This window comes from Anolis sagrei, chromosome 1, assembly GCF_037176765.1.
Source record: "Anolis sagrei isolate rAnoSag1 chromosome 1, rAnoSag1.mat, whole genome shotgun sequence".
Classification (NCBI taxonomy): Eukaryota; Metazoa; Chordata; class Lepidosauria; order Squamata; family Dactyloidae; genus Anolis; species Anolis sagrei.
In genome coordinates, this window is record NC_090021.1 from 220,116,409 (window position 1) to 220,142,184 (window position 25,776).

At 39.2% G+C, this 25,776-nt stretch overlaps 2 protein-coding genes across 3 annotated transcripts in view; one reads left to right on the forward strand and one right to left on the reverse strand.

Annotated features, from left to right (window-relative positions):
• Positions 1 to 23,175, forward strand: part of CCDC14 (coiled-coil domain containing 14) — a 37,072-nt gene extending 13,897 nt beyond the window's left edge. The window contains exons 10-13 of one of the 2 annotated variants that reach the window (XM_060774908.2): positions 1,166 to 1,242; positions 2,203 to 2,421; positions 2,525 to 2,657; positions 22,937 to 23,175. In XM_060774908.2, coding sequence (XP_060630891.2) covers positions 1,166 to 1,242; positions 2,203 to 2,421; positions 2,525 to 2,657; positions 22,937 to 22,973 — 466 coding nt within the window. In that variant the 3' untranslated portion in view covers positions 22,974 to 23,175. Of the gene's footprint in view, positions 1 to 1,165; positions 1,243 to 2,202; positions 2,422 to 2,524; positions 2,658 to 6,682; positions 7,914 to 22,936 lie in introns of those variants that run through there. The other variant, XM_060774901.2, reaches the window with a different exon arrangement.
• Positions 15,373 to 24,184, reverse strand: LOC132774650 (tetraspanin-6-like). Its single transcript, XM_060774921.2, has 7 exons — positions 24,092 to 24,184; positions 22,920 to 23,108; positions 21,753 to 21,827; positions 19,633 to 19,728; positions 17,288 to 17,437; positions 16,302 to 16,385; positions 15,373 to 15,552 (listed from the first exon to the last, which is right to left on the reverse strand). Exons 1-7 carry the CDS (start codon positions 24,164 to 24,166, stop codon positions 15,484 to 15,486), a joined length of 738 nt encoding a protein of 245 aa, XP_060630904.2. The 5' UTR covers positions 24,167 to 24,184; the 3' UTR covers positions 15,373 to 15,483.
• Positions 24,185 to 25,776: the final 1,592 nt, after the last annotated feature.

Here is a 25,776-nt window from a genome sequence, read left to right on the forward strand (position 1 = left end):
AGAGGAACCTGCAGCATAGAAGGATGCTATACGGCAGTGGTTCTCAACCTGGGGTCCCCAGATGTTTTTGGCCTTCAACTCCCAGAAATCCTAACAGCTGGTAAACTGGCTGGGATTTCTGGGAGTTGTAGGCCAAAAACATCTGGGGACCCCAGGTTGAGAACCACTGCCGTATAGCATCTTTCCTGCATTGTACTGAGGAGCAATTGCATATGCCAAGAGTTGTTAGACCCATTGACTTTGTTACTAATAGTTGCATGCCAGTGATAATAATTAAGATTAGTTTGGAGATAAAATGTACAGTATATTTATAATAACGTTACTGTTGTTTTCTGATATAGACCTACAACAACAACAACAACAACAACAATAATAACTACTACTTTATTCTTACACCCCACCACCGTCTCCTCGAAGGGACTTGGAGTGGCTAACATATGGGACAAAATACCCACAGAAACAAATACAAAACAGTCCATCCAAATAATAATACAATTAAAATAAAAATATAGTTAAATATAACAATCCAGATAAAAGCACCATTCAATAAAACATAAGAGTATAAAACAGCAGTGTTAAACCACGATCAAAACAATACTCAACAAAACCAATTGCAGGTAGTACAATGGGCATAACCAGGCTATAAAAGAACCGGGCATGGGATAGCACAAGCAGCGTATCATAGGGCCAGGTTCAGTCACTAGTCCCTCCTAAAGCAAGCCCTTTCAATTTTTATTTTCTGGATTCATATCCGACCTTTTCCCCAGGATGGGTTCTAAGGCAGCTATCTTATGTAAGTGTTGACTTACTATCCGGTATTTGATTCAGTGGGCCTATACTGGTTGGAGATGGCAATTGGATTTAATTAGTTTTAGATCATATTGTTTGACTTTTTCCTGATTTTCCTTCATTTGGTCTGGTTTAAAGTTGCATTTCAAGGTCATGATGTGAATGAATTATGAAATAATTCTTAGATTAGACTCTTTTTCTATCAAAGCAGGGTTTAAATAGATATAGGCCAGTTGTCTCAAGAAGTTATTTGTGCAGAAGAGAAACGACAAGAAGATGAACAGTTTTGACACAATAGACCCAGTTAACTAAAAAATCTGAGTCACATGAAAGAACTTTCATCATTAAATCCAATTTTAATCTATTTCATATGTAGACGATTAAGAATACTGAACCAGCAGCTCAAAGATCAAGGAAGAGCTAAAGAGTGTAATTTGGACAGCAATGTTGAAAGTAAGTATTAAGGTTAAAGATCTGGATATTTTTTCCAGAATTTGGGAAACATTACTATTATATTAGTGTTTATACATTACTCATACAATTTGATGTTTCAGACTCTTTTTTGCCCCTTCACTCCCGAGTTTTTTCCATATGGAAGAATCCTCCTACATCCAAGGTCCAGGCCAAGTGATATTATCACTCGATGAACACATGGTACTTTATGTAATCATATAAAGTCAGCACATTTCTGAAGAACTCTTTTTGACCCTAATCAGTTTGAGATTATTAAGGGAAAAGAATATTGAGGACAAGATGTATGAAAAGCACCAATTAGGGAAGATGATAGAGGAGCGAAACATGGGCAGTACCTTCAGATTTTCTACTGCAATATCTTGACTTATTTTTGGCTAGTAATGAAATTTTGACTTCATCGATTTCACAATTGTGTAGCTTTACCCATTTAAATATTTAAATTTAATGTTGCTGAATTTGTGAATGCAATCAGGAATACGATTATGTAGCGAAAGATATGGGAATTGGACAATAACTACAATTTAACTACTAACTAACTATAGTTTCAACATTGCAGTTGCTGCTTCCTGAATATGTTCCCACCATGAAATTATGCTGATTTTAGTACAAAACAGGAGTATGGAGCTAGTTGCTCTCCAAATGTTGCTACACTGCAGTTCCCATCAACCTTAATTATTGTTAAGACTACTGAGAGCTCCAGTTCAACATTGAATATATTTCTCACTTCTGGTCTGGAAAGTAATGGAAACCAACTGTGTATTCTTTCAGAGCAACTCTTTCTACACTCCTAGTATGACAAATCCTTCTCTGACAGGAGCCCTGAGTATGATATGTTGCAGTAATTCACTCTAGAGATTGCCAGATCCCTTTCTTTCGTGGTAAAATAAATGTTTGTGGAATTGAATTTGTCTTTCCAATTGTTTTGTTTTCCTCCCGTAGTCATATCCCTCCAGTCCTTGAACATGACACTGCAGGCTCAACTCAATGAATCTAGTAAAAGCATCGAGTCACTGCAGAATAAAAATGAAGAGCTCCTTAAAATCTTAGAAACCCAAAAGGAAGAAAGCAAAAGACTAACTAGAATAATCCACGAGAGAGACCAAGAGCTGCTTGAAAAGAGACAGCAGTCTGATCTTGAGTCAACAAAGCTCAAACTAGGTCTGTGTGTTGACTATTTTACCGAGGGAGTGGACTGTTATAGTACTTCTATATTGGTTTTAACAAATGTTAAAGATTTACACTTTATTCATATGTATCATAGAAGCAGATGAGGCGTTGACCAACTTGAAGCATTTCCAGTATAAGTTAGAAGCTGCTGAGAAAGAGAACCAGATTTTGGGCATAACACTGCGTCAGCGAGATGCAGAAGTGAATAGACTGCGTGAATTGACTCGGTAATGTTGGCTTTGCTTTCTCTCTGATTTACTTTTCAATCAGTACAATCAGCAAACTTCGCATCTTAGGGCAGAACACTTGTTGGTGCTTGACATTAGTGGTTGCGCTTTCCCCAACATTGTGCCGAAGAAAAGGATAAGCTGGGCCGCTTCAAGCTGTCAGTTGCTTCAGCGCCTGCTTTTCTCCATGGGCCCTGTGCCGTTTTCCCTCCTTGTGCTGCTTGTGCTGACATACCACAGCAACAGGAGCCTGGTCTTGGAATAACAAAACAGAGAGGCTTCTAAGTATGTCTACCCAATGAGATGAAATAGACATGTTAAAGACCTCTAATGTTTATTTTGGAAGAGTTGAAGATAGGAAGAGAAACCACCAAAATAGAAAATTTCTCTCTTAGCTAGCTGAAAGTTATCATTTCAAGATTCATGAGTGAGCCAATTTAAACATGAACATCCTCAAAGAGGTCAGAAAAAAATCTCCTAGATTAATTTCTGGGTGTGACTTTGAATTGGAAAAAGGTCTTGGCATATCTCTACCACCACAATCAAAGGAACATACCGTATTTTGTAATTTCAGATTTTATAATTCGAGATCTATTTGCTATCTGCCTTCAAGTAGTTTCTGACCTATGGCAACCCCAAGATGAAGCTATCATGGGGTTTTCATGGCAATTTTTTTTCACATGTGATTTATGTTTACCATACTCCAAAGCCAAGAGAATGTGACTTGCCCAAGCAGGGATTCAAACCCTGGTCTCAACAGTTTGATTCTCAAAACAATTTATCTGAAATGGGAGGGACAACTATATCAGGCTTGGGCCAGTTTTACATGGCTGTAATGCTTTAATAGCTATGTAGATTCACATACACATAAACACACATACATAATTTTTATTTTGATAAAAAAATTCCCAGTTTTTTATTAAACAGTACAAGGAAGCCCTGCATTTAAAGTGAATAGCCTACACAGTGGCCTGCATCAAAACAAATAATTAAAACAAACTAAAGTAAAGACGTTTGGCCATATTTTCTCCAGTTGTTTAATCAGATCTGGAAACATTATCAATTCTTTGCACATTAGCTACTTACTTTTTAATGGGGGAGAACATTGATGCAGGATCATAAGCAAAATTCCTAAATCCACATCAGAGTAGGTTTTCCATAGTGGCACAATAATATGCAAACCTTTAAGGTTTGATGAAATCAGGCTACATCTACAGTGAGAAGCATGGAACTCTCCAAAAGTTGTGAGACTCCGGCTCCATTGGCCTTACTCACTAAGGCTTCTAGGATTTGCAGTCAAATAACTGGTAAGCCCCATTATTCTTCCTCCTCTATTTTCCACATAAATAGCAAATTCTGCTTTTTAATTCTTGGAAGCCTTAAATCCCAGGTGTAAGATGGGAGTGTGGGAAGAGGTAGCCAAGTAGCAAATTATGCTTCACCAGGTGCTATGTAGACAGCAGGCCCAAATGAAAATAGTGGTCCATGAATCAGTGTAAGTTCACATATTGCTGGCTGTAGTCCACAGTTAGTTTCCAGGAAAGAAACAGTTCTAGTCTATGGCAGTGGTTCCCAACCTGTGGTCTGTGGAACACCAGTGGACCGCAAGAACTAAAATATGGTCCACAGGCTCACCATTAATTACTACTACGGATAACAACACAGCCCAACCAAAACATTTTTTTTCTTGATGTCTTAATTTTTAGGCCTGTTCCTGGAGTTATTTAGGGTGCTGATTCAGAAAATTGCAGCAGCTCACATCAGCTCAAGATCATTAAATATGGTTTTCTGTGGGCGAGCAGATGGCAACTATTGAATGGCATATGTTCTGTTTCAGAAACTAGAGCTGATATGGTCTGTCAAATGCAATTTTCTAAATCATCACCCCAGATAACCAAACCAAATCTGACCAAACACCTATTCGTAACCCTTTTGTTACGAATATTGGAGAGTGGTCCCTGGTCAAAATGGTCCCTGGTCAAAAAAAGTTTGGGAACCACTGGTCTATGAGCATAAATATTGTGCTGATCCCTGACGCATTGAGGAAACACCTCTGCAAGTCCCCAAAAATAAATAGTTTAAGAGATATGGCTGATGGCTGTATGCAAAGGAAAGCAATGACAGACCTCTTCTGAGCAAACCTTGGCAAGAAAACTCTGTGGAATCAACTTGTAACCACAGAACAAATGTGAAATCTTACACTGTGGTGCCTATAGACAGCCAGCAGATGGTGGTAGTGATTCAGGAATGGCCTGAAGCCTATTTTCATAGTAGAAATTTTACAATTGATACCTTTATGCATTGTCATTGACGGTTAGGTTGTATTCTTTTATCACTTTCCTCATTCAACAAGTAAGAAGGATTGCAGCATTTGAATATCAGCTTGCAATACTATATATCCAGCTGGAAAGAAATAACAGTTGCAAATCTACCATGTAGATTCAGCTGTGGGTTCATTTGTAAAGTGAAATCTTGACCCAGAAACTATTCAGGAGGTGACCGGACATGGAGTCCACTTACTTCTTTCCCAACCATGATCTTTCAAACCTTTTTTGGAAGAATTTGTGCTGCTTCAGAAAGGGTGCCATGGAGTAACTTTTGATGTCTGGGTTTTCAAATTCAAATGGCCCCATCCTGAGTGTTATTTCTTGGCACTTTTACTCATGATCTCTGGCATGAGGATGCCATAGCCATGTGATTCCTACTCATGGGAACAAGGAATGCTTTTGACAAGGCCAAATGCGTGTGTTTTTCTAACTTACTTGGCATCCTTTCTTATCGCTGGTTGGAGAATACTTGACTCAATAGTATTGCATGTGAAAAGGACCTTGGGATTATTATTTTTATCATAAATTGGACATGACCCAGCAGTGCAAAGGCAAATGCTGTCTTAACCTGCATTAATGGATATATAGTTTTCAAGTCATGGGCAATAATAGTCACCCTATATTCTGCACTGGTCAGGCCTCATCTGGGGTAATGTGTTTGGTTCATTTTAAGAAGGATATAGATAAATTGGGCTTTCTGATGGTGCAGCAGGTTAAACTGCTGAGCTGCTGAACTTCCTGACTGAAAGGTTGGTGGTTTGAATCCAGGGAGAGTTTCTACTGTTAGGCCTAGCTTCTGCCAACCTAGCAGTTTGAAAATGTGCAAAAGTGAGTAGATCAATTAGGTACTGCTCTGGCAGCGCTCCATGCAGTCATGCTGGCCACATGACCTTGGGGGCATCTATGGACAATGCCAGCTCTTTGGCTTAAAAATGGAGATGAGCACCACCCCCCAGAGTTGGACACAACTAGACTTAATGTCAGGGAAAACCTTTACCCTTTTTAATAGATAAATTAGAGTGAGTTTAGAGACGGGCAACAAGGGTGATAAGAGATATGGAGAATAAAGAAAGGTTAAAGACACTGAGCATGTTGAGCTTGGAGAAGAGAAGATTGAAGGATGACATATCTCAGTCTCAAGGGTTACTATGAAGAGGAGGATGTAGACTTTTTCTCTGATGCATCAGAGAGCAGAACTAGTAATCTAAGGGCTTTAGGCTACAAGAGGGTAGATTTCAATTGAATATTAGAAGGAGTGTATTGACAGTGAGAGCAGTTCAGTTCAGCAGTGGAAGTGGTGGCCAAGAAAGGTGGTAAAGCTGCTTTCTCTGGACACCTCCAAAAAGAATTTGGGCAGTTACCTGCTAACTTAAGTAGAACAGCCATTTGAAACGTACTTTTGTGAATGTCTTTTTTTGCAGTATGTCTTCAGGTTTAACCAAACTTCATGTTCCTGAAGTTCCATAGGTATGACTTAAATGGTATGACTCCTCTATGGTATAGACATACTTAACTCTGTCAGGTCAGACATTCTGCTGCATCAAATGCAGTCTGGACTGTCTACACAGAAGCAAGACAAATTAAGCAAGGTGCAGCATTGCTGCTTACACTTAATAAGTTGAAACAGATATGAAGTATTTAGCTTTTGTCATATTTGCAGTCCTACTTAAAATTAAACTTCTGAACCATTCTTGACAGGGCTTTGCAGGCCAGTATGTCCAAACTTCTTGCTGACCTCAGTACGGACACAGCTAAACCAAAACAGGAAAGGAGTCTGTCAAAAGCAGTCTTGGAAATTCATGAGAAACAGCTGCAGCCTGACGCATACCCTCTAAGTGATTCCATAATGAACTACCTCAAAAAATTACAAAACGACCCCGACCTGATGGAGGCAGAAGCTCTCTTTCCAAAGGCTGAGATGAAAGAGCCAAATCAAATAGATGTCACCAGGGCAGCTGAATACTCTTCTCAGAAGTGTCCTGTTGCTGAAGAGGGAATTGTGGCTCCAAGGAATGTTTTTACCTTTCTGAAACCTAATGTTGAGGGAGCAGATGGCTCAAATACTTTAGTGGAAGGGCCTGGGCTGGATGAGACTATTTACATACCGCTGAGGAGCGGTCCATCTCAAAACCCAGCAACTGCAACCGAGAGAAGGATAGACACGTATCACCAAGTTCCCAAAAAGCTGGACTGTGATTTGGCTAATTCTAAGCAGACAAATAGATTTGGGATGTTAGGCGATGGAAAGGTCTCTGGCAAATTTTGCAGTAGCTATTGTCCAAAAAAGTATTTTGAAAATAAAGCTGAAACTGCAGGGAGGACAGCAATGCTGGAAGGCAGGAGGCTTCAAATGCCGCCAAAAGAAACAACCAGCGAAGCTGCTAAAGTGATTTCGGACAATCCAGACAGACTTCATCCTGATACATTCCTTTACGCTCCTGTTGCACAACAGAAAGGAAACATACACAACAAAGACGCAGGAATTTCTGCTCCCGATTCCAGTTTTTCAACTTTTGACTGGATGTCAGGAAAATCTGAATGGACTGTATCTTCTTTTTCAACATTCACATCCAGGGATGAAGAAGACTTCAAACATGGCCTAGCAGCCTTGGATGCTAACATAGCTAGACTGCAAAAGACATTGCAGAATAGTTTGAAAAGAACGGCAAGTCCTTAAATGCATTTCTTCAAAACAGTTGGGAGCAGTTGGACCCTTTTGCTTGAAATCTTGATTATTTATATCACCCTTATATTATATTTTGATAACTGGTTGTATCTTTAATTGTTTATGAAAATGAACTTATTTTCTTACTAATAAATCAAAGGAAAGCTTAATTGATGAAAATGAACTTATGATGATCAATTAAGAATGGATTTTAACTATTTTTATTAATTATTCTAATAAAAAATTGTTAATGCATGAACAGAACATACTTATTTTCTATAGGATTCTCTTGTTAATTGGAATATATATGTGTGTGTGTGTGTTCTCCAAAGCATACTGTTTAAGGCCATAGACTACATAGTGAAACTTAGTGCTTTGCCTAGTCTCCTGCCCTCTCCCCTGTTATCTTTGTGTCTTAACTTCACACGTCATTGATGTGATCATCACAAAGCTCTTAGAATCATAGAGTCATAGAGTTGGAAGAGACCTCATGGACCATCCAGTCCAACCCCCTGCCAAGAAGCAGGAAAATTGCATTCAAAGCACCCCTGACAGATGGCTATCCAGCCTCTGTTTAAAAGCTTCCAAAGAAGGAGCCTCTACCACACTCTGGGACAGAGAGTTCCACTGCTGAATAGCTGTCACAGTCAGGAAGTTCTTCCTAATGTTCAGATGGAATCTCCTTGGTGTGAGGTTGTTATGTATTTTCTTCAACAGTGACAATTGAACTAAATTTAGTTGTGACTTAGGTCCATTTCTGAAGGCAGCAAAATTAGGACTAAGCTTTTCCTGGACTCTACCAATTGATGCTGCTGTGCTTGAAAATTTCCCTTTGTGCCCTGTGGCCATTGTTGTTCACCATTGTTATAAATGACTTGGATCATAGAATGGAAGATACTTATCAGATTTGCAGATGACACCAAATTTGGGAATGGGGTAAGAGGAATATTCCAGAGGACAGGATCAAAATGACTGGAATTGATTGGAGAATTAGGCCAGAAACTAACACAATGAATTTTAACAAGGATAAATGTTCAGTGTGTTGTTGAAGGCTTTCATAGCTGGAATCACTGGGTTGCTGTGAGTTTTCTGGTCTGTATGGCCATGTTCCAGAAGCATTCTCTCCTGACATTTCGCCCACATCCTCAGAGGTTGCGAGGTCTGTTGGAAACTAGGCAAGTGGGGTTTATATATCTGTGGAATGTCCAGGGTGGAAGAAAGAACTCTTGTCTGCAAGGCTATTTGATGCTAATAATGGTTGTCAATTGCAACACACACACTTTCCTCAGACAAGAGTTCTTTCTCCCACCCTGGACATTCCACAGATATATAAATCCCACTTGCCTAGTTTCCAACATGGCATGCTTTTAGAGCATGGCCATACAGCCTGGAAACTCACAGCAACCCGGGATAAATGTTGTCTAACGAGTCTAGGAAAGAAAAACGAAAAGTAAACATATAGAATGGATAATGCCTGATTTGCAAGCAGTACATATAGTAAGGAGAAGCTAAACATGAGACAGTTGTAGCCACTAGCCAGCATCAATATGTGCATCAAGGAAAGCAGCAATGCCACTTTATTTTGTTTTGGTCAGATTTTCTCTGGAATGCTCTGTGCAGTTCGGGGCACCACTCTTCTAACAGGATATTGACAAGCTGGAACATGTCCAGAGAAGGGAAACCAAGATAAAAATGGTGAGGAATGACTTGGAGAGTTGGATGTGTTTATCTTGGAGAATAGAAGACCAATTGGTGACATGATAACCATTTTAAATATCTGAAGGAATGTCATGTGGAGCATGGATTGACTTATTTTCTGGTGAACAAGAATCAATAGATTAAAATTATGATAAAAGAGTCTTCCCCTAAAAATTAGGAAGAATTTCTTAACTAAGATTTTTTAGAGCAGTGCTTAGTGGGAATGGACTTTTGGGGGGGGGGGGTCGAGGTTGACTGGGCATCTTTCAGGACTGCTGTAGTTAGATGACCCTTGTGGTCTCTTACAACTGGTAATATCCTGTGATTGTTGTCATAACATTTGGCTAGAGATAGATAGCATGTTATGGCCAAATGCTTTGCAGTACCATGGCAATGTTCAATGGGTAAAGCCTCACAGTTTCTTATTTTTATTTTTTTATTTACAGTATTTATTTTCTGCTCTTCTCAACCTGCAGGGGACTCAGGGCGGATTACAATGCACATATACATGGCAAATATTCAATGCCATAGCCACACAACATATATAGACAGAAACACAGAGGCTATTTAACACTCCAACTTCATGAGGGTATGCTCGAATTCCAGCCACTGAGGGAGCTGTTGCTTCACCGTCCACTTGTGACACCGATGGAGTACTTCCTCATTCTTTTGCATGCTGCTGGAGATTTTTATAGCATCATAAATTAGTTAAATTAGCTTCCCCACATAAAGCAGTACCTAAATTTCCTACTTGACAGATGCAACTGTCTTTTGGGCTGCAAAGGTTGACAGCAAGCTAGACAAATGGTTGGAAGCTTACTCCGACCAGGGCTGGCTTTGAACTCATGACCTTTCAGTCAATAGTGATTTTAAAGCATCTGACTCTCAACCAGCTGCGCCACAGCCCGGTGCTTCCCATTTAAGCTACATGATTATTGTGTCCTTGGAGTGCTTGATATTTTTGTGGGGCATCTAGTCATTGTCTTCCATTTGCAGTCTCGGTGTTTTTGGTTTGTTTTTCATTTTTTAAAAAAGTAAAAACATTAAGAAAAATATAGCATAGCTGCACAATGTATTTTAATGCTGAACAGTATAAACCCTCTTTCTCAAAACATCCCATGAAATTAGTATACTTATTAGACAATGAAAAATATCTCTGCAGTGGTAGAAGCAAAAAAAAAGTGATTTGTAGCTTATTAAACAGAAATTAAAAGATTAGTACAGTATGATCCCAGTCTCCATAGGTAATAAGTTCCAGCATACAAACTCTCCCCATGGATATCTGAAACTATGCATAATAGCGAAGTCTATATTTTGACCATGCTTGGGCCAGAAGCATACCATAGAATTGCACTAGAGAAGCTCACAAACACTTCTAGGTATATTTTGGAGCATGTGTGATTGAAACCATGGATATCAACTCTGTAGATAAAGAGGTCATGAGGTACATGACTACTTCTCACCTCACCCGGCAAATGCTAGGTAAATCTGTACATCTATTGAGAGACAGCATTCTTTAGTTTCTTTTTAATTTACTTTGTATCAGGAGTAACCAGTGTGGTATCTAGGTTTCTATATTCTGAGGGCTGCCCTGCTTTGTACACTTTGATATTTACACACAGCCTCATTCATCGGTTTAAGTGCCATCATCTTGAGGAAGGCAAGAACAGGTGGAGAGCTTTGTAGTGCAAGAGCAGGACAAGAGGACTACTCAAGTCCCACTCTCTGGGTTTTCAAGTGTCTAGCTTGAACAGTTGACTTGAGGAACCAAGTTGATATTCTGAGGCCAAGCTTGCAGAAACAGAGATAGATGAACAAAAATATTAGTTGTCAGAATTTTGAGATAAGGTCTGTTGTAAAGGCACATACAGTGTGGATTTGTGGCAGAAAAGTGAATCACAAATGTAAATTTTAGTCTTTGCAACATTGCATTGACTTAAAATCCTCCAAGGCTAACTTTTCAGCAGCACACCAACAAAAGGATTTCTGAGGTGCAGGGCAGTGTGAAATTGCACCTCACCCTTCTGACAACAGGTTGATTTGTGACAGGCAGCCACAGGAACCAATGCTGTTTCCTGTCATAGTTGTCTAACATAGGGCTGGAAAGATCATATCATATGACCCTGCTCTTCATTATATGTATCTGGTTCCCAACCCTTTTTTGATCAGGGACCACTTGAACATGGACCACTCCAACTTTAGTACCAAAGGGGTTATGAATCAGTTTTTGGTCGATTTTAGATTCGGTTTGGTAATTTATTTATTTTGTATCAGAAGCATTGCATAAATTAGTATAAAACTGATAAAAATAGAAGGAGCACAGGTGGCTAAATATCTTTTGACCAAAAACGGGCAACAGCAATGACACTGTCTGTAGCCTCCAACAATTCTTCCTTTGTACATGAGGCAAGTGGACAAACATACAGATGCGAAGTTGTCTGTTCTGCTCCACAGTCACATAAGGTGTGGGATTCTTTTAGGTAGCACCATTTTGCCAGGTTGTCTTTTGATCTGGCCACTGCACTTCTGAGTCTGTTCAAGAACTTCCAAGTTGCCCATTCTTGGTTTGTCACCTGGAGGAAGACCCTTGTTGGGGCCATCCAGTTGGGGTTTCTTAATTTAGCTGCCCAGAGGGATACCCTTGCTGTTGCTGGGGCGACACCAAGAGGAGTGGTAGTTCTCATAAAGCTTTTCCTTTATTTGAGTCTACTGGGAGTAGGCTGGTAGCCATGTAGTGGATGGCTGTCACACTGTTCAACCTTATTTCTCTCACATTTAGCAGCAACTTCCCATCGCACATCGGGGGGGGGGGGGGGGCAATGTCAGCTAGCTTGTAGAGTTTATTAACAGGCAGAGGCGGCCCTAGGTAATTTTCAACAGTAAGCAAACAGTATTTTGCCCCCCCCCCCCAAAACCAATCACTGATAAATATTTTCTGTTCATCATGGGAGTTCTGTGTGCCATATTTGGTTCAATTCCATAATTGGTGGAGTTCAGAATGCTCTTTGATTGTAGGTGAACTATACATCCCAGTAACTACAACTCGCATATGTCAAGGTCTATTTTCCCCCAAAGAGCGCCTCAAGAGCGTCCCTGGGCAAAATCAACTATACTACAAATGCTTACTTCACGTAATGGGTTGAGCCGCCCCTGTCAACAGGTGTAGGTTTAAGACATCCTATGATTATTCTGCATGTTTCATTCAATGCTATGTTCACCTGCTTTGCATGATCAAATTAATATAGAAGGTTTGGTAATTTAGGGTGCTGATACAAAAAATTACCTTTGATAGACCATATCAGCTCTAGTTTCTGATATAGAACATATGCCATCCAGTAGTCACCATCTGCTTGCCCACAGAAAACCATATTTAATAATCTAGAGCTGATGTGGTAGAAGCAATCTTTTGTGGGTAGTCAGCCTCTCCCCTCCTGACATCCCTGTTACCTCGGCACTATAAGAGGGTTTTGCGATACCAGCCGCTCTCATTGCCGTGTGGTTTCGAGGCAGCGGTGTAGTAATGGGGAGGCAGTGAACCATACTTTCATTCTTGCGGACCACTGGTGGTCCACGGAACCACTGATATATATCCAAAATCTTGATTGCTTAATGGAGCTGTTTTTTTAAGGGGATAACATCAAGAATGTTATCAAAGCCTTCGACAATACATTGAACATCAAGAATGATAGGTACCATAACTGAACGCCATTGTTACATTTCCCAATGCACCATCACAGTCATAATACTTAATATAACACTTGTTTTTACATAAGCCAACACCCCACCTCAGTGATGAATTATGAATTTTATTGTACAGCCTATAATCCCTAACTAAACTTCCTTTTGATCCTTTATATGTAAGAAATCATACAAAAATAACTTCACAGTGCATATAACTGTAGCCACCTATTCCTCTTCTCTCAGCTACCTTTAATCTTTGTTTGATGTCAGATGCCCTGGACTCCATTGCTGGTTAAATTGCCTGTAGGTTGTCGCCACAGTCCCTAGCCCTGTCTATTTTCAAAGAAATTGCCATGTTAGTGTCTTCCAGCTTAGCAAGGAGTTTGGTGGCACTTTTGAAGCCAACAGATTTTATCATGGGTATTTGTAAATGACAACAATATTCAAGTTCTGGGTATATAATGCCTGGAAATGTAATCAGAGTGATATTGGATGAGGAAGTGACAGTTGTGTCATCATTCACACTGGCCATAGTCAACATAAGCATCTTGACAACTCTGACTTTGCTAATGCTCGCCTAAGGAGTGACAGTGCATAACTCGGTCATTTCATCTCAAGACGCCATAAGCATGGGGGAGAGTTCTCCTGACTAGGCAGGATGCTATATTGATAAGCAGCACACAAGGTTAACTGCTTCATAGTGAGCATTCCTTTCCTGCATTTTAGTGTCTGTTTAGTTAGCGATTTTAACTGTTTCATTTCCTGTGACACAACACAAGGTTGCTTCTTAGTTCTTACCCCATTGCATCTCTCTCATTTTAACTTTATTAAAACTTACTATTGTGTTGTTTCCAGGAAAATAAGGTTATTAGAAATATAATGAGATGAGTTTCTATAGATACTTGGCTAGGACCCAACAAGTACCACACTTGACAGGATAGACTTTGAATAGATCGACATAAAACAGGAAGGATATGGTGAGGTTTTTTAAAGGCAAAGCATTTCTTTCTTCACCAGATTGGCCCTCCTGCCTGACTGACTTAAGCTATGCCTTAGGCTATGATTGTATCTTTTCCCTGAAGTCTCAGAATACACTCTGCGTTTCCTCCTTCCTTCCATCTGCCTAGGACCCTTACTAATTAAAACCATCTTCTTTTCTAATTGCTAGTTCTGTTTAAACACTTGACAATTTCAATCAGTTCTCAACTGGCCAGGTCCCTATCTAACTATTGCTAACCTTTCAAGATTGTCTATTTTCACATCATTTTATGGGGATGTTGCATTTCTCACATGCTTCAGTTTAAATATATTTATTGAACCCAGAAGGAGGAAAAATCTGGTTCTGTTCATTATACTTCTCTTCCTCTCTATTCCATATTTTACCTTATAATAAGTGCAGCATTGGACCGATCTGAGAGCTATCTGCATTAAATCACTACTGACTGAGAGGTCATGAGAAGCCAGCCCGGGTCGGAGTGGGCTTCCGGTCATTCGCCTAGCTTGCTGTTGACCTATGCAGCCCGAAAGTAGCATCTGTCAAGTAGGAAATTTAGGTACCGCTTATATGGGGAGGCTAATTTAACTAACTTACAATATCATAAAACCTTCCAGCAGCATGCAGAAGAATGCGGAAGTACTCCAATCAAAGAACTCAGTGTCACAATGGACAGTGAAGTGGCAGCTCTCCTTGTGGCCTGAATCCAGCATACCCTCATGAAGCCAGAAAAAGCTTGGGCACAGCTAGAAATTGTCCCTGCGTCTGTCTATATATGTTGTATATCTAACTTGCATTGAATGTTTGCCATGTATATGTGCATTGTAATGTGCCCTGAGTTCCCTGTGGGATGAGAAGGGCAGAATATAAATACTGTAAATAATAATAATTGCTGGATTTATTTGCTTACCACATAACTTGCAAGACCACAACAGTTCATTATGAGAGCATTCTCAAGGAACAAATAGTGTTCGCTGGATCAACCAGACACCATTTCCCTAATCAGTTTGCTTTGCTTTTATGAGTTTTATGAAAAGATGGCAACCTATGATGTATTAAATGCAATAGGATTTTGTTTCAAGCAAATATGCATTGAACCACATTATAAAAGATTTACATGTCATTTTGTTCCAATATTTTCTCCAAGTGTAGATAGGCTAGACATTTCCTAGTCTATCTGCTGGTGCAGCTGTCTCCAAGATGTCTTCAACAGGGATGCTGTTAAGCTGTTAAGCTGAGACCAACTTGGGATAACTGAAGGACTGTTGCGTTGTTATAATATATACCTCACAAACCTTTCCTGCTAGAAGCAGGGCACATCTGTTTCCTTGCTCTGGTGAAGGCAAATCATTCATTCAGCTGATAGAAACATTTTATTGGCTTGCTACATAACTAGCAAAAAGAACAAAGCACATTTTGCCTTCCAGTATCAGCTATAAAAGTAACATCAGCTTCTTAAGGTTATTCAACACTTTCATAGTTCTCGTTTAATATTTTCAGCAGCAGATAGCAAAACACGATCCCAGTTAGCTGATAAGAAAGCACAGAACACACACAAAAAGATTAAGTAAATGCCTCACGGAAATATCCATCTTTTTTACTTTCTCTGTTCCATTTTTCCATGCCTCAGTTCATTCCCTCCTATTTCTACATTAGTTTGTCTTTCTTTTTTAAAAAATCATCCAATCACTCAATATCCATTTCATTTTAATTTTAAAACAGGCAATTTTGCCTGCATGATCATTTCTACAAGCAATTTCCCTTACAATTTGTCTGTGTATCTGCATTTTCCCAACAATATGTGCATTTTAGTGAGTGGCTTTTGCTTAAATCAATTTTTAGGAGTCACATATCACAACATTATGAGTAGTGCAAACATAGGGTCACAACTGCGTCCTGGTGACTGATTTAAGAATGTGGATTTCATAAGCCACTTTAAGTCTCCATGTGGAGAGAAAAAGTGAGGTATACACAAACCCAAAAATAATAACAACAATAATAGATGCTTCAGGATTAAAACTGAACAGACATCTTCCTATACTCCTAGTTCAGATCTAGATTAAGGCCCCCTGAAAGTAAGGCTGTAGTGAGGACACCAACAGTGCAAAGACGGGGCTTATCTCCTCTTTTGGAGAATGAGAAATTCAAATCTTTCAGTCAGCAGGGCAGTCCATGCTTTCTCTCTTTTGAAGTTTTCATCTCTTACACTTGTCTGTCTTGCATATAAAGTTCAGATTTAGATTTACTCAGTATTCAGTTACAAAGTATTTTAGGCTTACCTGCACCAGCCCAATAAAAATGCGAATTCCTCCAATTACAACAATGTGTTCTCCAAACCAAGTCTTCACTTTTGCAACACATCCCTGAAAAAGCAAACCACATGTTTGGGCTGTTGTGTCTGAGCATGTGCCATCCAAACTAAGTAGATTGCTAACCAGCAGTATCATACATGATCTACTTAAAGAAATTATTAAACAAAATGCTGCAATTGTTTCATATTGTAGTCACATTATAGTCATTGTCCAGCACCTATCTCTCAATGCAGTGTCTGTTCTTGTTTTGTTTGTTTGTTTGTTTTTGTAGGCAACTATATTGACAGAGCTGCTTATCAAGGCAAGAAGGTAGAGGTTATTTGGTAAAATCCACAAGCAATAATCTTGGTTTTTCAAGTGTCAATCAAATCATGGTAGCCATAGCTTCCCATGCCAGTCATAAAGTGGGCATCACAAAAGCCAAGTACATAAATAATTTATAACCTGTAGTGAAAGTAGTAGTTATTTAAAAGGCATCGTGAACAGATTGTCAAAAATATTAAAAATTAACTAGACATTTTTAATTACAAAAATGTGAGTCAAGCATTGAAAGGGTTAAATGGATACAATGATTCAGCAAAGCTGTCGTTCTATGTAAGCAGATGTGCTTGTAGCTTAGTTGCTTCAGTCTGTGAGAGTTCTCTGTGGGAGAAGGGCCTCAGTGGTAGTTTGCCTCAGTATGAGAAAGGTGTCAGTCTGAGAGAGCCCTCAGTGTGAGGTAAGCCTCAGTGTTAGTAGGCCTCAGTATGGGTAGGCCTGGTGTGAGAAGCTTCAGTGAGAAAAGCCCCAGGTTGAAGGTCATAGTGTGTAAAAGCTACTGTGTGAATCTCCTATATAAGTTGGCTGTGAGAAGAGGCTCTGTGAGAATTAAGCTTTTTATCTGCATGAGAAAGAAGCCCAGTGTGGAAGCAAAGAAGGAAGTATAAAGAACTTTAAGAGACTATACAACTTACTTGCTGATTAATGCCTACTGGATATTGACTTAGATCTGTGACACAGCTTTCCACAGGTACTTTACAGCAGCTTCTTGGGACAGATGAAGAAAGAGAGCCGAATGTGGTGTTTAGCCAGTCAGTATAATTCTCTGCACCACAACACTGGAACTACAGTGCAAAAGCAAAGTTTCAGTTTCTAAGAAATGTGATACAAAACGACCTCATTGAAATCATAACGTCTTCTATTTCTTTTCATTCTTTTTCTCTAGAAAATGTCACATCCTGTTCCGTAATCCTCATCTGTAGACCCAACTTACTTTTATAGTTATTGTACTTTTGAAGTGACCAAAAGTACCCTCCAATTTAGATTCCTGTACAGAGATACTTCAAAGTACTGAATAGCAGGGTGGTAACATGCCAAGCTCTCACCCAGTAGTGGGGTGCAATGCAACATGCAACTACTCTAGATCACTGCCCCCCCAGAACCTCAGAAAAACCTGGGGGGAGGACTACATGGTTTAAACCAGGCATAGGCAAACTTTGCCTTCCCAGGTGTTTTGGACTTCAACTCCTAACAGTTTACAGTCCAAAACACCTCGAGAGCTGAAGTCTGCCAATGCCTGGTTAAAATGGTACATTTTAGGATAGGTAGCACTGTGGCTATGTCTCCTGATGTAGGTTCATGGCCATTATCTAAAGCGGTGTTTCTCAACCTTCCTAATGCCGTGACCCCTTAATACAGTTCCTCTTGTTGTGGTGACCCCCAACCATAAAATTATTTTCATTGTTACTTCATAACTGTAATTTTGTTACTGTTATGAATCATAATGTAAATATCTGATATGCAGGATGTATTTTCAGTCACAGGACCAAATTTGGCATAAATACCTGATACACCCATATTTGAATACTGGTGGGGTTGGAGGGGGATTGATTTTGTCATTTGGGAGTTGTAGTTGCTAGGATTTATAGTTCACCTACAATCAAAGAGCATTCTGAGCTCCGCCAACAATGGAATTGGTAAGCGTTGACCTTGAGTTTTGGAATTGTAATTCACCACATCTAGAGAGCACTGTGGACTCAAATAATGATGAATCTGGACCTTCTTGACATGAATCCTCAATATGCCCAAATGTGAACACTGGTTGAGTTTGGGGAAAAATAGACCTTGACATTTGGGAGTTGTAGTTGATGGGATTTATAGTTCCCCTACAATCAAAGAGCATTCTGAACCCCACCAATAATAGAATTGGACCAAACTTCCCACACAGAACCCCTATGACCAACAGAAAATACAGTGTTTTCTGATGGTCTTTGGTGACCCCTCTGACACCCCCTCATGACCCCCCATTTGGGCTTTCCCCCCAGGTTGAGAAACACTGGTCTAAAGCATGTCCTTTGGTTATCCACAGGCCAATGGAAATATAAAACCCACTACAAAACACAACTTGGAAAAGAAAAATTATAAACATTGAAGAATGAAAGTATAAATTGCAGATGTGGGGTGAATTGGTGACTATTGCAGATAACTTCGATTTTTGTAATTTTGAGACTTATGTGGTATGGTTTCACTGAATGTTAGCAGAGGAATTACCACTTGGTGGGATAGTGATTTGAGCACCTCTGGAGACCAGGATTCAAATCCCTGCTTGACTATGGAAATCCACTGGGTGATCTTGGACGAGCCACATTCCCTCAGAGCAAGGCAAAGGCAAAACCCCTTGAAACAAATCTGTCAAGAAAACCCCTGTGACAACTTCACCTATCAACTCAAAGGCACATGAGAACTAGTATTGTGCCTCAAACTTCTACATTCAGATGTTCTAATGGGGATAAAACTATTCACTTTTCAAAAACATCAAACAAAAAGATTAATTTTTAAACTCCTGTTTTAGTTTCTTTCTTTTTTTCTTTTTTTGCTTGTGACCAAATGGTTAGGAGGCTCTGTTTATCTTTTAAAAGATTTTTCATAATGTAAGTATAATGTAAGAAAAAAAAAATATAACAGTACCTTCTCACTGTGTGGGGTGGTGTTGTTGAACTAAAACAACAATTAACTACTTTTTATAAAGTAACTTTCCAACTGCTCTTTTGCAACCTTCAAACATTACAGTTCTTCCTCAAACAATATATTCTTTACATTGTTAGTTGCTTCTACTTTTTGCCTCTCTCACAACAGACACGCAGACCCAAATGATAAGGTTATTTACTAACTACTCCACATGGACAAGTCTTTAATTCACCTTTTAAAATGGAGGGAGAAAGGATTAGACCGTGTTTGTGCTTCTGCACTCCAGTCATAATGATGGCTTTTATATATCGTTCTTCAAAATTTAATTTCTGCGAGAGAAAAACGTATTTACCTGACTCTGTAGGCTATCTACACCCTTGGTGATCTGTAGTTCTTCACTATACTTGTCCATGGTCTCCAAGACATCTTTCAATAAAGTTTGATGTAACTGTTAACAGAAACACAAGGGACAATACAAAAAAAGTTCCGGTCTATTGATTTGGCTTACCAAAAGCAGAGGACAGCTGACTGTTGATAAACTGGGAATGGAGAAGGAAATTATATCTTCTGGGTACCAAGAAACCTATTATATGAAACCTGATACTACTTCATCATTACTCCATTGATAATATGAAGTATTATCAAACTTAGATTGGGATTGCAAGGACTGAGTGTTTCAGGAGAATTTGCTCTCATCTAGCTTGCACACTGCTTTTGTTATAATGTCTCCTCAGTGACAAGAGGCCTAGCATATCTTTGTGGATTCATGAATTGTGTTTTACACCCTATTGTTTATTACCAAGTGGATATGGATAAGATTGCAGAAAAAAGACAACTTGGAAAGAATGATAGTTGGTCCTTCTGGCCTTACCCTGTGCCCTTATTCTCAGGTGCCCACTGAAACCTTTCCCAACTTAAAAATTGTCCTCTTGACCACAAGGTTTTCCTCATTGCTGCCTGAAGAGTGAACAAAAAAGCTCACTCAGTGGTTATGAGGAACTGGTGAGGCACCTCTCAATCAACCTTGCCTAATTCTGGAACTTTAGCAAGGATTAATTAGAAATAGACTGTATTTTGTACATTAAAGGTAAATCATAACAATTTTGAATGGCACTCTGCAAAGGAGGGGAGTTTGAGATTTAAAAACGCAAGCACTTTGCAACATGTTTGTAAGAGAGCAGTAGCACAGCACAAAGTTCCTGCGAGATTGATAACTGTGGTTTCATTTACTTGCACCTTTGTACACTGCCATACTATTCAGATTACCAAAACAGATAATCATCAACATTATCTGCTTTGAACTGGATTATATGCATCTACACTGCCATATAATCCAGTTTAAAAAAGATAATCTAGATCTTATATGGCAGTGTTGAAGTGGCCAAAGTATTTCTACTCTAGGCATTTCTATGTCCTCCAGGTGATTCTCTGGAATACTTAAAAGGTGACGGTTTCCCCTGACATTAAGTCTAGTCGTGTCCAACTCTGGGGAGGGGGGTGCTCATCCCCATTTCTAAACCAAAGATCTGTCGTTGTCCATAGACACCTCCAAAGTCTCCTATTCCCACATGTGGTGGGAATGTGATAAAGTACAAGCGTTCTATAACAAGGTAATGAACGAAATGGAAGAAATAATAGGAAATAAACTGGCTCTGAATAAAATAGAATTTTTTACACAGAAATTAGACAAAAAAGATAATATCAAAGCCTGGGAGGAAATTATAAAATATATGATATTAGCCACCCAAGCAACTGTGGCTTTGGGATGGAAAGATTATAGAAAATGGGAGGTAAAAAAATGGTATGAATATTTAGCTGAATATATGCTTCAGGATTATATCTATGAAAAAAGAAGCAAATACACAACATGCCGATTTAAGAAAACTTGGGTGCAGAAATGGGAAAGACTGATTGAAAAAGTTGAAGGAAAAGAAAGATATAATGTGCTAAACCATTCTATTTTTACAATTGTTCAATTAAGATTTGAATTAAGGTAAATACTGTTCCCTGGGGGGAGGTGGGGTGGGGGGAGGTGGGGTGGGGGGAGGTGGGATGTAAAACTGTCAGACACAAGAGTAAGGTGAAGGGGAGACAGATAAGAGCATTAGGAAAACAATATGTGATATGTAATCATAATGTAATTTAGTAATTGAATGTCTAATAATGATCGTTTATGAAGGTCGACAAAAAAGTTTAAAAAATAAAAATAAAAGACACCTCCAAAGTCATGTGGCCAGTATGACTGCATGGAGCACCATTACCGTCCTACAGAAACAGTACCTATTGATCTACTCACATTTGCATGTTTTCAAACTGCTAAGTTGGCAGAAGCTGAACCTAATAACAGGAGCTCACCCCATTCCCTGGATCCAAACCACCAACCTTTTGGTCAGCGAGTTCAGCAGCTCACGGCTTCACCAGGGGCCTTTTAAATTGACCATAATTTGGACTTTGATTCATCACAAAACTTACCTTCTCTCTGTAAGTATATGCAACAGCACCAGCTATGATTCCAGTAATCAAGTGGGCCAGTAATATGCCTGCGAACTAACAAGAGAGGTCGTCTCAGATTAAAGGCTAGTTACTTATGAAAAAGAATATCAAGACTGCATTTCAAGAAGGCCAGACTAGTGGAAAATACCACTGCTGTTTTCTTAGTATCGTTTCTCCATTCCTGCCTCTCTTGCCCTCCAGTCCAATTTATAATCCATTAAATATGCCAGGCTGATTGTATGATGCCTACAGAGCCAAACTCAACATTGGCATGGATATGTTGACACAGAACAGAGATAATGAAGCACCAATTAGGAATAGGCAAACGTTACTGATCGTGTCCAAGCGGAGCCACAATCACCATACATGGTAAAATAACCTGCTGTGAATAGAAAATGGGCACTGTTTATACATTATTAAAAAAAAGATTTGGGGGGCATATATTCAGGATTTTAAAAAGATCAGGAGGTGCATTCTCACACTGAGTTGTTTCCCCCATTACATCAATGGCCCAAAACATCAGATGGAGTACAGCTACATAACTGGGCATGAATTGTATCCTATTATAAAATATACTTGGAGGTTCATCTAATTCAGAATAGAAACATTATGTCCTTCCAAGTTTTGTTACTTGCTCTAAATGCAGCCAATATACTAGTTACTTCCCACAGTTGCTAAATGGGTGCATGGTGGACATATTCGTTGTGCATGATCAGTATCACCGTTCTTGCACTTTCTTAATTAACCATGATATACTTGTATAGTGTTTTCTCACGGCTGCTGTCTAGCATGATACTACCTGAAGCTATTACAGAGCAGTAAAATAAATATTAACCAATTCAGAGAGCACCTCACAGTTGGCTTTTCTCTCAGGTTTCACATCCCAGATAAGAATTTGGTGTGTCAAAGTACTACAACTGCAAATAGCATAAGCTATGGCAGAAATGGAAGTTGCAGTCCCACAGCTGGAAAGCACCACATTCTCCACTGAGCCATGATACTACTTGGCTCAATTTCACCTGTGATTGCAATTAGCAGTGGGTGCCACAACATTGCAAGATCTGAACTACTCTTGAATCCATGTGAAATTAACACACACAGTGTCTTAAAGCAAAATCTGGATCCTTATATCTATGTGTCACTTACTATTTTTATCATTTTAGAGTTGCGCTTAAGCACAGCAATTGCTCCAAAGGCTGATATGATGATTATAAATGTGCCGACAATGGTTATGACCACAGGGACCACAGAAGCACCTTCATTCAACACAGCAAAGATATCACGGAGTTTCACTTGGATAGACACTCCTATGCATATCAGCACAACTCCAGAAATCTAGAATTACAGATGTTAAAGAATCACTAACAAACTGTAACAGAAAAAAAGTGCTTCTCATAAGTTCGGTACCTGTAATATTGGCAAATGCAATTGGGTCACCTCTTCCACCATTAACATGAATCCTGGTTCATAGCAAACTGAAGCCTTCCTCAACAAGTGCAAATATTTTTAATAAAGGAAAAAAAGAGTGCAGCACAGAACAGAACAGTTAAAAGTGCAATTTTTCTTTTGTTTCGACATGAAGTACAGCTATACTGCCATCCTACAAATTTAAATGCCTTATCAAGCATCTAGAAGCTCTTTGGATTTATTGTCAAAAGTTTTCATAGCTGGAATAACTGGGTTGTTATAGGTTTTTCAGGCTACATGGCCATGTTCTAGAAGCATTCTCTCCTGACGTTTTGCCTGCAGAGGTTACAACAACCCAGCTCTTTGGATTGTGTGAACAATGTAAATTGCCTGAAAGAGATTACAGCCCCTTCCACACAGCTGAATAAAATCCCACATTATCTGCTTTGAACTGGGATATATGGCAGTGTGGACTCAGATATTCCAATTCAAAGCAGATATTCTGGGTTATATGGCTGTGTGGAAGGGCCCTGCATCTTGCTAGGGTATAATCCTGTACCCACTTAGGTAGAAATATGTACAAGGAAGACCATGTTGCTTACACCTGAGTAAATATATGCTGACATTATTTGTTTAAATGAGTGAGGATATATTCAAAAGTTTCTCTATGTGTGTATTAGGGAACTACAGACATCTGAACAGGGCTGCTTAAAGTAATTCTGCTTAATCATTTTGTAAGTTTATAACATTTTCGAAACCTAACTAAATAATTATCTCTTCAGTTCTGCTACAGGGAGTTTACAGAGCCATTAGACATACTAAGTTTCCAGCATCTAGACACATAAGCAAATAAGCATAAGCAAAATCTAAATAAATGTGGATCAAAACATTATTAGAAAAAAAAACCTTACCCAATAAAGTAAGACAGTTAGCCATAAACAAATCTTAACTACTGTCTCCCAATTAGTAACTTCTTTCCCCAGCATTCTGCTTGCTGATTTCTATCCTATACTTCCTGGGACCACTGATGAGGACAGATATATTGACACTAATTAGTTATCACACTTGTCACCAATTTCAAGCTAATGCTTATTTGAGGTCAAATGTCCATGACCTGTTGGAAGAACAGGTTTGTTAATGATCCCAAAGTATTTAGTCTGGAGTAACTACAAGTAAGTTGAACTTGCTGTGGCAGCATGATGAGTTGGCCTGCACCTGAAATGACTTACTTCAACTGTATGTATTGAATTCTCTGTCACTGGATTGTGATAGAACTTTGTTTATAATGTTTTCTCATTGCTTGCATGCTAAATATAAACAAACAAAATCAAGAACTGAAAGGCTGCACTGAGTTACATTGAAGCTGACTTCTAAGTATATAGGTATGCTTTATACAGACGATCCCTCTTAATTGCACTATAGGACACAATCTCAATAATAGATTAATCACTCTGATGGACAAGTGTAACAACGTCTGGGCTATACTTTACAAACATATAGGTAAAGGTAAAGGTTTTCCCCTGACATTAAGTCCAGTTGTGTCCGACTCTGGGGAGTGGTGTTCATCTCAATTTCTAAGCCGAAGAGCCGGTGTTGTCTGTAGACGCCTCCAAGGTCATGTGGCCGGCATGACTGCATGGAGCACCGTTACAAACATATAGAAAAGATTTAATTTGGAGGGGTGACCATTCTAATGTTACCTTTTTCACACTCTCTAATAGATAGAACAGAAGACCATGAATCCCAGAATCCCTGCATTTGTTTCTTCTTTATTTCTGTGTAATGTGATGGATGTTATAGATAATACTCTGACATAGGGGTGGAGATCTAGCCTCCCTCCCCCTGATGTTGCTGGGCAATGATCCCCACCATCCCCAATCACTGCTGGTTAGGGCTGTTGGGAACTGAAGTCCAACATATCTGAAGAGACACAAGTTTTCTTCCTTTGTTTTACTGGCTGTTTTCTGAAATTAAAGTTCTTATGACAAGAACAATAATCATATACATTCTTATTTGAGAATAATCCTAGTGGCCAATAATAATACTACCATTTAAAAAAAACAGATAGGATTACATTTTGATTAACAGGAGGTTCTTTGCTGTGTTCTCTCCTAGCAACAGGCCTCAAAGTACCTCTGTTTAGCAGCTCTCCTTCCCCAGTGAACAACAGCTTGTATTGGAGCAGCATCAAAGAAGAGTATTAAGAACCATAATATATGCACCTGCATGGAAAATCTAATGGAGCCCTCTTGCCAATGTGAATTAAAATCAGCAGTCTGATCTATTCCCTCCCTTTCTTTTCTCTCTTCCAAGTATGGACTAGCTCCCAGCATTTTACTATTATGTCCCCCAGTCCATGGCTTGGCTGTTAAAGTGTATGAACAAAGTAGTCTCAGCCATACTCAAAGCCTGGCAGTCTTTCACTTGGCAAGGAGAAACCTAAGGGGATTTTTATTGTTATTATTACTATTCTTGAAGTCTGCAGATCTCCAGCCAGTGCAAAAGTGTTGATGTTCTGAGCTTTGCAACTGACAAGCATTAGAAAATTAGAGGCAGCCACAGCAAACCGCGAGGCCCCTTGCTCTCATAGATCTAC

Excerpts from the sequence above, each read along its gene's own strand:
- LOC132774650 (XM_060774921.2), bottom strand. The coding sequence starts at position 24,166 with ATGCTGGGGAAAGAAGTTACTAATTGGGAGACAGTAGTTAAGATTTGT. Across the intron at positions 21,828-22,919 it reads ACTCTAAAATGATAAAAATA|TTCGCAGGCATATTACTGGC; the intron begins GTAAGTGACACA and ends CTCTCTTGTTAG. Across the intron at positions 15,553-16,301 it reads TTTTTATTGGGCTGGTGCAG|CTAACTGGGATCGTGTTTTG; the intron begins GTAAGCCTAAAA and ends CTTTCTTATCAG.